Genomic DNA, 14416 nt, shown 5'->3' with positions numbered 1-14416 from the left:
ACCACTGTTCTCACAAGGCTTGTGCTACAGGAAGCGCCTGGTTTCTGGCTTCAGCCTGTTGCAGCCTGGCTGCTGCAGCCCCTGGGGGGTGAATCAGTGGGTGGGATGATCTCTCGTTCTGTTTCTCCCTCTTTGTGTAACTCTGCCTTTCAAACAGATTTTCAAATAAATAAATACTTAAACATTTGTCCTAAATTATCGATGGGAAATGTAAATACTCAACTTAGTAGAAATTACAAGCTCAGCGTATACTGAATTCATATATATATATATTTAAATTTTTGGTCTCTTTTCAGGTTTGAATAAACAATTGGAGAGGCCAAGCAATCTGGAATGGATAATAAACTTACTCCACTTTCTGCTTTGCCTTTACAACGGTTCATCCCATGTTCTCTGAGGCTTTCCTAGAGCTGCATTGTCCAGGACAGCAGCCATTAGCCACACGTGACAATTTAATTGTTTACTCCTCCAAAAGGGTTTTCTACTAGTTAGAAAGCCGGCTTCAGGAGTTTTCAGTATGTGATGACTACAAGGCTAAGGGAATGGCAGGCCTTGAGGGAGGGCATCTAGTGAAGTCACAGGCAGGTCCTTGTATTTCCTGTTTTATTTACTGAATAACAAACAAAAACCAGGCAGGCATGTCTGCTGGTTACTGGCTGAGATGTCACAGGGGAAGCCTGCATTCTATATTGGAGCACCTGGGTTTGTGTCTCGGCCTCACTCTCCCTTCCACATTCCTGATATGTGCATCCGAGGAGGCAACAGTGATGGCTCAAGTACTTGGGACCCTGTCACTGGTGTCGGGATGCCTATCTGGGGTTGCAAGTGTCTCAGTTCGGCCAAGCCTTGGCTTTTGCAGGCATTGGGGAATGAACTAACAAATGGGAGCATTCTTTGCCTCTGTCTTGGCTTTACCCAATAAGTAAACTGTCCAACAACACAGTTGTTCCGAGACACCGAGGAGTACCATCTCCAGAAATAACTTAAATAACTGGGAACAAGAGCATAGAATGTCTCCAAGCTCTTTCCGCATTCCACACTTTCCCCAGTGTGAGATACAGTTCACCAAGAATCAGCTTCCACCAGAAAATCTTCTCTTGCACAGTCAAGGGTCAGTAGGTTTTCTGAAGAGATGGGTGTTGCCTCATTTAACTCCCAGAGCAGCAGACGGCTGACAGGGCAGATAAGGGGCTGGCAACTGGCATCGGATGAAGACAGAGGCAAGACCCAGAGGGTCTGCAGGATCTACTGCCACAGGGCAAAAGCAGAAAGGGTGACTGGATTAGAAAATAAACCAGATTTCCACCCAACAAGCCTATCTCCTCATTTGTCTTTCCTACTCACTTCCAAAGACACAGGGTAAGGACAGTTTATGACCCCAAAGAGCCTGGGTTTCTAACATCTATGCACACACAAGAGGGGGAAGAAGATCTATCAGCTCCACGGAGATTTCGTCTGTAAGCTGACAGACTGGTTCACTAAATGCAGTTGGCACTACTGAGGAAAGAGAATTTGTTTCCTTAGGGTAACAGCACTTTCAGTATTGCACAAACTAGTTTTCTTTAGTAAAAAGGAAAAAAACAGGTTCACAAAAATCCCACTAAAGAACAGTCCTAAAAAGGAAGATTCAAGTGCATTCAGAAATAATGCTAAACTAAAATGCAATATTTTTGTTTCAATAACAAAAGATAGAACAGCAGGCTTGTTTGGGCAATGAAGTCAGAAGAAAATGATAACTTAAAAATTACAGCATCAATCCCCCTCATTCCCACAACGTACCTTCATTATAGCATCGAGATAAGCAGTCCAAATCTTCTGTGTTTTGGCAATGGCGGAAAGATAAATTTTATTCGAATTTGCTGAAGGGTTAAAACACAGTTTTTTATTTAGTAAATTCTGAAAGGCTATGGTGTTAACTCCACACCAGACTAGTCTCAGGACACTTACCTACAATACTTTTTAGGGGGCTGACAGCATTCATGAGGGTTTTTAAAGTATCCTGAACAGTTCTGTCTCTCAGGATAATTTTCTGAAACATACTCAGGAAATTCTAAAAACAAGAAGGCACGATCAAAGAACCAAACACAGCGAATCAAGTGAAGAAACACTTTAGTCAACCACAACGTTAAGCACACCAGAGAGGGAGCACATGTCACACAGCCTACAGATAGGACAAAAGGGGAAAGAGCAGCTTCAGGCTGCAGGGCAGTTCAGTGGCTGCACCAATAGAGTTTCCCCTTCCCAAATTGCAACTAGCAGAGTAACTACAAAAATACTATGCTTATCAGAGGCATTTAGTATTTTTTCAACCCTTACCTACCAGACAGAACCATACATGCCTCTCACCAGTTGAAGTCAGTCTGAAAGTTTCAACAGCGGAGCCTGATCTGCCCTCCTTTTCCCTCCAGAGACGCTGAGAACAGCCAGCCGAGTGCGTAGCCTCACCTGCAGCTCCTTCACGATCATGAAGCACAGGAGCCTGTCCAGCCCATTGAGACCAAAGGTCCCCAGGGTGGTCTGGATCTCTGAGAAGAGGCGGCTGCTGGTCACTTCTTGATGAGTCTTCATATCGTACCAAGTGTTCAGCTGGTCGATGTGACACGTTGTTCTAAAACAAAACCAACACAGAGCCAAAGCAGTTCAGAAGCCATTCGAAAGAGATGTGAGGCCCAACAGAATTTGGGAAATCAGATTTCCAGGAAAACAGCCACCTGATTCATGTCTTCTTTGCTCTGTATCTAATCCCCAGCATATCCATGTAATACACACCCAATGGAACGGTAAGGTAAAAGGAAGTCAGGTCACTTTGCCTATGCTAAGGCCCATCATGGATTTGCAGCGCATATTTTCACCGGGTTGTGAAGCTGATTTGGAATCATGCTGAGAATCCAAGCTTAGGGTCAGTGGTCAGTCTGGAGAACTTCAGAGCCCCAGTGGTCTCCCTCTGGGGCCTTTTTTCAAATTCTCAGACATGGAGCTCTGTGTCATTTCCACCTGCTAACAGAGGAACTTAGAATCCTTGCATTTTACCTTATCTTTCAAACATTTTTTACCCCGACTCTGATGTTTATTTTTAATTTTTTTGTACCATTAAATCCAAATCTTTACTGATTTAATATTCTTATATTAATATGATATACATACACATACTGTTTTTCTTGAAAGCATGTATGAGAGGAAATAAGTAGAAAGTGTCTGTGTCTAGCTTATTTCACTCTATCTACCCGAGGCTAAGGTGCAAGGCCCTCTGCTCTGTCTTCTCAACTCCCCAAGCCTGTAGAATCAGTGGCTCCTCTGGGACTCAGGAGGTGAAGACAGCACAGCCAACGATATTGTGAGCATCTATCATGTGTCGGTGATGGGCTAAGACCTGTGCTGTGTTAGCTCCTTTGGCTCTCACAGCAGCTCTGTAGAGTAGAAACCATTTTATCCTCATGTGATACATCAGATGGCAGAGGTTCAGATAGGCCTGACTCCAAGCACACCCTTAACCACCCTCAGCAGTTCTCAAGCCTTGGAAGGCTCTGAATCGCTGGGGAAGGTTACTGAAACTGCAGACACCCAGACTGCCTTCCCAGAGAAACTGACTCGGCAGCAAAAGCAGCACACGTCTTCACCAGCCTGAGGCCTGGGCAGGAGCTCAGAGAGTCCCAGCAGCAAGGGAGGGTCACTTGGGAAATAAATGGGAAGAACACAGCAAAGTGACTTTCCAGAACAGCTTCTTCTTGGAGGCTTCAAAGTGTTCACCTGCCCTCAGCACTGGCACCTGGAATGTGTCCCCTGAGAGGTTCCAACTCTGCTGAACCAATCTATGACACGGAGATCTCAAACATGTTTCATCCTCTTTGCCAGCCCTGACAGCACAGGGGCTGGGAAAGCCTCAGGTGACTCAACTCGTGGGTACCAAGAAGGGAGGAATGGCAAGATTGTTGGATCGTTTTACTCTTCTGGCGCATGAATCATAGAACTCTTATTAACGTTGGAGATTCCAGCAGAAATTTCCACACAGTTTGTCGCTCACTTTCATAAGTTTCCAGAGACAGAATCAGCCTGTATTAGAGGGAAGTACAATGGAACCTGGTCCCAGAACACTTGATTTATGTAAATTCAACTTTTTCTGCTCACAGGTAAGAAGAGACGTAAGACATGAACCACAGCTACTCTTGGTACCAACTGCTTTGTCTAGGATAAAGTAAAGAAAAAGAAAAACTGGCTCAGCTGGGCTTACCAGGAGGCAGCGGGCAAGCCTCTACTTGCGGGCCCACTAAACTATTCCCAAGGGCAATTTTCACTGTAGGAGATGTTTGCATAATTCCTGCCAACTGTGGAGCATACATAACCCGAAGCCATTCTACATTTCTCAGTCCAAGGCTGTTAGTCTGTCCCTGAATGGTACAGGGGCCAGGAGGCCTGGCATGTGTTCTGGGTCCACCATTTGATAACTATGAGGTTGAGCAAGTGACTGAACTTTCCTGAGCCTCCATGACTTCATCTTTCAAGTGGGGAGATCAAGGCAGTCTCATGAGACAGTGGGAATGAGTAAATGTCCAGGAGTGTGTGATGTGCTGAGAGGAGTGCACAGGGGAAGGGAGAACACTCCAGGTGTGGGAGAATCCAGAGTCACCTACTTTGGGTCTGTGATCCGCAAGATTTCTCTGCAGAGCCGGCCAATAAATGTGACGGACTCATCCACGGGGGTGAACTTTGGTATTGGGATATGAGTGGACTGGTACATACTCTGCCAATCTTGAATCTAGAAACAAAACACAAGTATTTCACGCATTAGGGAAGGTAACCCCATTATCCTTTCTTCACATAATTTTACAAAGCTGTTACATACAAAGAGTGAGCAGCAATGGTCCTGGATTTGAGGAGGAAGCCTAAAAACAGCCTCCCCCTAACGCCACATGCAATGTGTTCTTATTTAAGAGATGTTGGGGAAAAGTGAAGTGATTGAAAAGAAGTGAAAAGAAAGGAAACAGGAAGTTTAGACTTTTTGTCCTAGTGAACTGGTATGTTTCAGTGTCATCTACAAATCCATAATGTCATGGGATTGGGAGATAACTGGAAAATGTCACCGAATCACACCGGTTACTACGTAAAAACTCACAGAGTGGCTTCCTGATAATTCTTGATTAAAACAAAAAAATTCAGCTCTGGCACTAATGAATTTGGTGCCTTTTTTTTCAATCCAATTAAAGAAATGGGCAATAAGTACACATACAATCCTTCCATAACCTTAGCAAGTAGCAACAAGCAAATCCAAACCACACAATGAGATCCTATTTCATATACATTTTTCCTGCCCATGATGTAAAAATAAAGTGATTATCAGCAAATGATTATTATTTATAAATAACTAGGCAAACATGTGGTAGAAGCAGAACCATGACCATTGCTAACTGGAATGTTAACTGGTCTGACGCTTGTACCCAACAGTTGGGCAGTTTCTCAGTCATGATTTAAATACATTCTCTCACTGGCATTTCTGAGGCTTGGGACATGTACTTTAAACAGAGAAATACCAAATTTAGTAAAAGATTTTAAAATTTATTTGATACCTTTGTTCTTAAGAAGTTGTTACACTCTTGCTCCACATTATAATTTATAATACGAGATACTTCTTCCTGCCAAATCTTCAGGCCATAGATGTTGACATAGTCCTGAATGTATTCAAAAGAACGATGGAATCCATCCATGGTGGCTCCCAACTCTTTCAACTTGGGCATCAGTTCACTAGGCTGTGCCAAAGGGGGAACACACATCTATTACACAGGGGTAAACCGTCAACTATTCATTCAACAATTGACTTAAAATGCTACACCAACTAAAAGATCATAGTCATAGTTTAAGATACAGTTTAGGCTTTGGGGAATTTCTATTTCCTACTTTCCCCAGGATGCATGGCAATGATGTCAGATACTGAAGAGATTTCATTCATTTGGGGAGGAAGTCTCATGTAAAAGAATATTAAAAACTGAATATTTATGACTTCTTCAATATAATCTGATAAATGTATCTAAGAACATATAAAATATTTCAAATTGCATTTACTAAAGCAAAATATATAATCTATATTTAAATTTCAGGATTTTCTTTTATGCTCTTGAGAAAAATGACCACATTCTTGGAACAGATAAAGCAAAATTAAAAATTATAGCCTTAAAACTTGCAACTGCTTTACGGTTTAAAAATTTTTTTATCGTTAAGAAGTTACTCTGAATCATAAGTACCCATTTAATTCTTAAAGTTGGTGATCAACAGATAAGAGACAGAAGCAGTGGTTTTCAAAAGAATTTTCTGGAGTTGGCATTGTGAGGCAGCACAGAAAGCTACTGCCTGTGACACCTGGAATTCCACCTGAGCATCAGTTCTAGTCCTGCCTGCTGTGTTTCTGATCTAAGTTTCTGCTAATGCACCTGAGAAGGTGTCAGAAGATGGCAGACATGCTTGAGGCCCTGTACTCCTGTGGGAAACCTAAATGTTTCAGGCTCCTGGCTTCAGCTTTGTCCGGTTCTGGACAATGCAGTCATTTGGTGAGAGAACCAGCAGATGGAAGGTCTTTGTCTCTTCATGTGCCTCTCTCTAATTCTGCCTCCCAAATAATTTTTTTTAAAAAGCATCTTCTTAGAATATGAATGGATTTTAATATAAGCTCATAAAAGCATATCAGTTGATACTGAAAAATAAATAGGAACAAAGATCTTGTTCATAACGTCCAGTCTACAAGGCAAGTTTGGTTGTTTGGTACCTTGGCTCGAGGGTTGAATATCAGTCCCTTATGAAGGGCAAAGGCAACACGTTTAACCAGCTCCTTCCTTATTCCATCTTCCAGCAGCTGCTTCGGATCCACCTATGTACAAATCACAAGTACGAAATGGCAGTTAGGGAAAAGCCAGTCCTGAGAAAATCCAGAGGAAACAAGATTTTTGGAGTCCATACTGGAGCACTGGTCTACCTCTTCTCTCAATGAATTGGATCTTTTTCCTTTCCTGATCCTATTTGATCTTGTGCAGTGTGGACTGAATTTACCAAATCTTTCATCTCTTTAAGACTGCTTATTTTAGTATCAGGCTAATTTAACAATACTTTAAGGATGATGAGCATAGAAAGTTCTATTTTGATAAAAATTTAAAAGTTCATATTTTAATCATTTTATAAAAAATAGGAAGTACCTTATGTCCAGGAAAAGACTGGGGGTGGAGCAGGATGGGGAGCGCCAGATGAAGGGCTTGTATGTGAATTCAGATGCCTTCCTTCTGAATGCCATTATTTTGGGGTGTTTATACCTAAATGAGCATCCTCATGTTTTGGATTGGATCACTATGTAAATGAAATAATTTTCTTTTCTTCCAGCATTCTTAAAGTGATGTTTGTAATTTGGAAGATAAAATAGGAAGGAAAATCTGTGTGTAGCATTGTAAGCTTAGTTTGTTAATTAATTTTTCTGTAATTAGGATGAGTTTGTTATTCCCCTAACGACTTTCCTATCAGAACCTTAACCATCAGATGGTCTTACCACACTTGTCCTGAACACTCAGAGATTTAGCTTCTTTCATTTGTCATTTGTGAAGTCATTACTTCAAATGCTACAGAGATAATTGGTGGATTCCATATGTTTTTTTATTCTATTTAAACTTCAATATAGACAGCCAAAAGGCAAGTTATAGAATTTACAACAGCCAGAGAAACAAGTTGGATGACATGAAGACTATGTGATCACAAAAATCTAGACTATAGGAAACTTAAGGTCAAAGAGCCTGAGTTCCTTAACAGATAAATGTAAGGGAAAAGGGACGGAAGGAATCTGCTGCTAAAAAAAAAGAAAGAAAATACATAAAGCAATTTTGAATATGAAAATTTAAACTACAGTATCCAGAAATTACCCTTGGAAAGCAAAACTATTGAGGTAAGTGGGCACAGAGGATGTGGGAGACTGGCTAAAATAACAGTTCTGATATAAGTGGGGTTAGAATGCGGGGTGTTATTTCTTGTTGCTGCGCCTTTCAATACCAGCCATATTTTGTAATGAAAATGTCATCATAAATAAGTGCAATCAATGAGAACAAAATCAAGGAAGTAACGTGAAGCTTGTTCTAATACTCCTTCTAAGAACAGAATGATGGGGCTGCTGCTGTGGCTGTCCAAGAGAAGCTTCTGCCTGCAAGGCAAGCAGCCTACGCAGGTTACAGTCCAGCTGCTCCACTTATTCCAGACCCCTGTTACTGCACCTAGGAAAGCAGTGCAAGATGGCCCATATGGGAGATCCAGCTGATGCTTCTGGCTCTTGGCTGGAGTCTGTCTTAGCCCCGGCTGTTGCAGCCATGTCAGGGAGTGAATCAGTGGATGGAAGATCTCTCTTACTCTGCTTTCCCCTCTCTCTGCCTTTCTGCTCCACCTCTCAAATAAACACTCAAATCTTAAAAAAAAAAAAAAAAAAGGACCAGATTTAGTGAAAAAGTGCAATGCTGTCATGCTCTTCAGTTTCGTGCGGCTCTTCCGACCCATCCCGGGTTGTCACTAATCAACGGAAGCTTTCACAGCGAGGAGGAAGCACTTGCAATGCCCTCCCCGAGGCTGACAACAGCTAACAGTTCTCCTGTGTGTGCCCCAGACTTTGCCCTCTTCATTCACGCATAAGCTTGTCCTTAAACACACATTTAACTTCATAAAAACCTAAAGGAATTCATTACATACATTATCCTAGTACATAACAATGCATCTATAATGATATCATACACATGTTGTTCTATAATTTGCTTTCTCATTTTCCATCTTCGGAATTTTTCACTTGCCTTCAGACCACTCCACAGTAGAAATGTGTCAGGACAGACTCAGCCATCTCCCTACCAATGGATGTTTAGGTTATCTTATTTAGTATTATTTTTTTGGCTGCATCTAATAAGACATGCTCATACATACATTCCTGAGTCTATATCACTTATTTTGAAACATACTGACCAAAGTAAGTCTGCACTTTTTAAATGTTTAAAATATCATCCTTGGTATTATGAAGTTAAAGATTAGTGAAGCCCAGGCATCATATTCCTTCTGCTGTTATTATCTGAAAGATTAGCAAAAATTGACACTTCATTGAGTAACCTTTCCTTTGGTAACTGTTCCTCCCATCCGAGATCATTCAATGAAGAGTAACCTGTATGTGGACTTTGTGCACACCAACTGAGTTAAACTGGCAGCAGGCCTCAAGTATGTTGAGCAGATATATTAGTATTCCAGGGGCTGGAATGGCATATATACATATATACTTTGGAATGGTATTTCTTTTACTGTTCTTCCAGAAAGCACACATAAAAGTTTTGATTCTATTTAGTTTTATTAATTAATTAATTTCAGTTCTATTATTTCGTCTATGATCTAGGATTGTAGTAACATGAAGGTTAATCAGGCCATTCAATGGCTGTACATTTACTAAAGACTTCTAACTGCTCAGATGCTGCTCACGTGAGAAAAATAACAAAATACAGACACAAACGACTCAGGTGAATGGGCACACCGCTAGTCCTCATAGGATTTCAGACTAACATAGGAAATGAGACTATTTATATCCACTGGGATGGCAAAATTAAAAATTAGGCAATATCAAGCATAGGCAAAAATATGAGTAGACTCAGAAGAAACAGTCACTTGACAAGGCAACCCGGCAGCACTGCGGTGAAGTACGCTTTAGTAGGCTGCTGGTTCCATGGCCCACTCCTGGGTGTGTAGAATTCTGGGCTGGGGTGTGTTCAGAGATGCTCCTGTGTTGTTTGTCAGGTTAATGGGGAGCACAGTGTCTGTCCCCAATATAGCTGAGTTAAATGGAATCCTATGCAGCAATCAGAAGTAAACAACTATCTGACCTACAATAACATATATGTCAGAAGCAAAACTTAGGGAGAAAAGTTGGGAAAAGAATGAGACTCAGAGCATCATGACTTCAATAAATCAAAAACAGATGCACATAATATGAAATACGCTAAAATGAAGCATACTTGCTTATTGTATAAACCAGCAGCCTTGCATATACAAGGGCATTCTCATCTACTAAAGACACACAGCAGTTCTGACATGGAATGAAAACGGGAGTTGGGATCCAGAAGGACGGGAAAAATGAGAGGAGCCTTTGCGCATCACTGATGACAATGGTCCGCGAACAGCGCGGTGGGAGCATCTTACTTCTCTACACCTACAGTACAAACTCAAAGTGCTAAAAACAAAGACAGGAGGCAGAGGTGTGCGGTGGGGTGCAGGGGGTGTGGGGGCAGGCAGAGAAAAAGAGACAATCAATTCTGCCCTAAGAAATGGAATCATTTTGTTCTCCGCTGTTTAAAAATGTAAAAAATTGCATTAAAATAAATTACTAGATTTAAATAACTCAGGTAAAACAGTGACCAGTAACACACATTTCTCTCTAGAACTGCAAGACAAAGGTGTTCCAAGATTGTACTGTTAGAGTGCCTTCACCTATTAACGGGAAATAAAGAGTATGATGCTCTCTTTTTCTCTGTCAATACATCAATGAAATGAAGTCAAACTCAGAATATTTCACAACAAAATGATAATAACACTCCCTGTTCCATACATGATAAGTATCACAAAACCCAAGCAACTTCGAGTCTTACTGTCAGGGCACACAGACTAGCATCAGAACTGTTACCTTGATGATGCCAACCAAAGTCGTTTTCATCATTAAGATGCCTTCAGTGAAAATGGAAATAGCGTGAGTGAGCTTGGCAACCTTCAACAAAGAAGAGGCATAGTAAAGTACAACTTCACACAAAAGACCCACCATTCCCATGGAAAGCTACGATGACTGGCTAACAGTCCTGTAATGAGCAAAGACGACAACAACTCATTACACAGCTCTGGATACCTATGTTCACATGCCCAGGACACAACGGAGGTTTGGGATGAAACTGAAAGATTACGATCCTGGGCAGCTAAGTCAGTAGACATCAGTTAGTGTTTTAACTGTTGACAAATTTGTTCTTCTCTGGGCTTCTGTTTCTTCTGCATTAAATAAGGGTGGGACTTTACATGAATGGTCCCTTCTGGCTGGAAAAGACTAATTGAGACCTTGTGAAGAAATCTCTTTGCTGGCTTCTGCATTCTTTTCAAACGTCACCAGGAGCTACTGAGAGGGGAGACAGATGCTGTAGCTTTGAATATGCCGTGAAACACCAAGCTTCATAATCTGAATTCCTAGTGTATTCTTTCGAATTGTGTCAAAATGGCCCTTGAAATCACATTTTCAATTTCTGTTTTTACTTTTTACATCTTTGCATGTCAAGCTCAGGTAGAAAATGAACAGAGCTTTTGGAAAGAAGCACCTCTGAGGCTGCTCAACTGTTTAGTGGATTTAAAAGTCTGTCTGTTGGAAATAAGGGAAACTTAGACCATTTTGTTGCTACTGGTATGGTGTACAAATGCCCTCCAACTTGTGATAATAACTTAACAACTTTGTTACTTCACGAGGTGTCAAAGTGTATTTACACAATCATTCTGTTTTCACTTTCAGTATACAACAAGCTACATGAGATTCAATACCATTATGAAATAAGCTTTGTGTTAGGTGCCAAGTGTGAAAACCTAACCAGCATTGGTCTGGTGGTCTCATGCGGTGGGGCAGGCAACACACCCCTGGGATATCTCACGATTTCGGTTTTAACTGTCAAGGCACAGGTCAAAGGGTCCTGACACCTCGTAGCGCGGGCCGAGCTGGGCGTAGTCCCTCAGCTTGTCTTTGTCCAGGCGGGTAGGCACCTCGATGATATCGTGGGTCTGAAGCTTGATGATCTTCAGAAGAGATGTAAACATGCTTTCCGGGATGATCTGCAAAACCTGCAGTCAAGTGCAAAGGGAGATACACACTTGAATATCTATCTTGTTCTGCTGGGCGGACACAAGCTGTGATGGCCCTGACATGAGAACAGGCATGTGCAAAGAGTAGTCTGTCGACAGGAAGGGATGCTGGCAAACTAAAACCAGCCACGTTAATGACTGAAAACAGAGGGGGGCCGCCATTCCTTCACACAGAACAGACAATGAACACTCTCACCAACGCTGCAAAAGGAAGCATCATCCCCAAGTTACAGATTTATAAAAGACTGAGGCTCAAAGATATTACGTGACACCACCGAAGAGCACTCAACCAGTTTTTGACACAGATGAATTCTGAATTCAAGCCTGTCTGACTCCATGTTCCATGCGAGTTATCAAAACAAAGACGAAAAATCCCACGAAAACCTGTATTAGTTTCAGAATGAGATATGTTGTCCCTCTATATTGCTCCAGAATTGAGACTGTGGGAGAGTTACTACAATCTCTATTCATGATCAGTCTCAACATTTAGAATTTTTACTATAAATTTGTACCACCCAATGGGGATAAATGTCACCAGTATTTTACGAAAAGGTACAAGTGGTGTTTGAAAACACAGCATACTTTTATGTCCGCAGTAACAGTAAAAATGTATATATTTCCTTGTACTACAAATTTCTGGAATAGTTTACAAAAGGAAAGGCACACAAACCTACTTTTTGCAGGGCCTCAAGTGTGTCTTTTATACTTGAAAGAGCGATGAACCGGTAAAAGTGAACATGAGCTCGCTGGGCTTTTCTGTTTTGTTTACCTTTCTCACATAGGACACCAATTCACCAGAGTAATACTGAGACACGCTGAGAAGGTCAGGGCTATTCGCCTGGTTGATACGAAGAAGGGGCAGGTCGAGGGCAGAGGCAAGCTGAAAGAAAAAGAAGGTATATCTGCAAGTCACTTTCAGAAAATATAACAAAATGCTGAGGCTTTCCTCAACACAGGGCAACATGCCATCAATGGTTGTTGACGATGTCTTCCAATATACATATAGCTATCTGCTAGAGCAGTGGTTCTTGAATTATTTCTGGACTAGTACCACCAGCGCTGCTTGGGAATTTGACAGACATGCAAACCATTGGGCACTGCCCCAGGCTGACTTAATGAGAAGCTCTATATGATGAGTACTCCAAAGGATTCCGAGCCAGGCTGGCTCCAGAGTGAGAGCCACTGTGCTATCAAAGACTCCTTGGGAAGAATCAGATGCTATGACTGATGGAATACAGAATTTGCCTGGCCTAAGATGCCATCAAGTGTGAAAGTGTACCATGAAGGGGATGGTGCTGTGGCATAACAGGTTAAGCCTCTATCTGTGACACCAGCTGTGATATGCGTACAGATTTGAGTCCTGGCTGCTCCAGTTCAAATCCACGTCCCTGCTAATGAGCTTGGGAAAGCATTGGAGGATGTCTCAAGTGCTTGGTCCCCTACACTGACATGGGAGAACCAGAAAAATCTCCTGCCTCCTGGCTTCGAACCAGCCCAGTTCTTACCACTGTAGCCACTGGGTGTGAACCAGCAGGCAGAAGGTTTCTATTTGTCTCTCATTCTCTCTATATAGCTCTGGTTTTCAAATAAAAATAAATAAATTTTTAAAAAGGAAAATGTCACCTGATATTTTATGTGCCACTTAGGTTATAATGCAAACTAAGAGGGGGTTTTCATAAAGTCAAAGACCTTGCATATTATCAAAAAACAATGCACGGATTTTAAAGTTGACTGCACTAAAATAGATTTATTTTTTAATTCCATTTTTCATTATTTTTTAATGTACCCTTTTTGTATCAATTGTAAAACTCATTCCCAATTAGAGATATTAAGATATGAAGAAACTGCATTTCTGTATTGATATTTTTCACAATCCTATCAGAATACACTGAATCATTTATTCGTTTCTTTACCATGATCTGAAATTTCTTGGAGAGCAGGGTTTAGCACCATTTCTTGATCTATGGAGTAGACAGAAGCTCGTAGTAGACACTAACACACACACATGCACACACACACACAAATCCTTAATGAATAAAAGGGCTTAACTGCTTGATTCACTGCACCTTAATATTATTAATTCAAACTTCAAAGCTATCTGGCATCTTTCCGAAACTATGCTCTCATAAAGAAACTGCCAACAATTTTCAGTCTATAAAAATATTTTAAACTGGGACCAGTGTGATGGTGTATCCGGTTAACCTGCTACCCACAATGCTTGTATTCCATATGGACGTCAGTTTGTACCCTGGATGTTCCACTTCCTATTCAGCCTCTGCTACAGCAAATAGGGAAACAGCAGAGGAAGGTTCAAGTGCTTGTGGAGGATGGTTCAAATGCCTGCGGAGGCTCACGTGCCTGGGCCCCTGCACCCGTATGGGAGATCTACCATTAGCTCCTGACTCCTGGCTTTGACCTGGCCCAGTCCCAGCCATTGCGGTTACTTGGCGAGTGAACTAGCAGATGGAAGATCTTTCTCTTGGTTAAAAAAATCAAGTTGGAAAAATACTTAAATTACCCAACTTTCTAAAATAATGAAATCTTGGGCTGAATT

General features: G+C 41.5%; 1 protein-coding gene across 1 annotated transcript in view; it reads right to left on the bottom strand.

Annotated features, from left to right (window-relative positions):
- The window catches only part of WASHC5 (WASH complex subunit 5), a 66459-nt gene that overhangs the window by 16211 nt on the left and 35832 nt on the right, over window positions 1–14416 (bottom strand). Inside the window, exons 15-23 of the mRNA XM_004580835.3 lie at window positions 12632–12742; window positions 11701–11841; window positions 10658–10738; window positions 6752–6853; window positions 5562–5741; window positions 4629–4753; window positions 2446–2608; window positions 1948–2050; window positions 1780–1859 (exon numbers count right to left, since the gene is read on the bottom strand). Of these exons, the coding sequence (XP_004580892.3) occupies window positions 1780–1859; window positions 1948–2050; window positions 2446–2608; window positions 4629–4753; window positions 5562–5741; window positions 6752–6853; window positions 10658–10738; window positions 11701–11841; window positions 12632–12742 (1086 nt within the window). The remainder of the gene's footprint in view (window positions 1–1779; window positions 1860–1947; window positions 2051–2445; window positions 2609–4628; window positions 4754–5561; window positions 5742–6751; window positions 6854–10657; window positions 10739–11700; window positions 11842–12631; window positions 12743–14416) is intronic.

Source organism: Ochotona princeps, chromosome 9, assembly GCF_030435755.1.
Source record: "Ochotona princeps isolate mOchPri1 chromosome 9, mOchPri1.hap1, whole genome shotgun sequence".
Taxonomy (NCBI): Eukaryota; Metazoa; Chordata; class Mammalia; order Lagomorpha; family Ochotonidae; genus Ochotona; species Ochotona princeps.
Note: the sequence above shows the minus strand (reverse complement) of the source record. Positions and strands in the feature narration are given on the sequence as shown.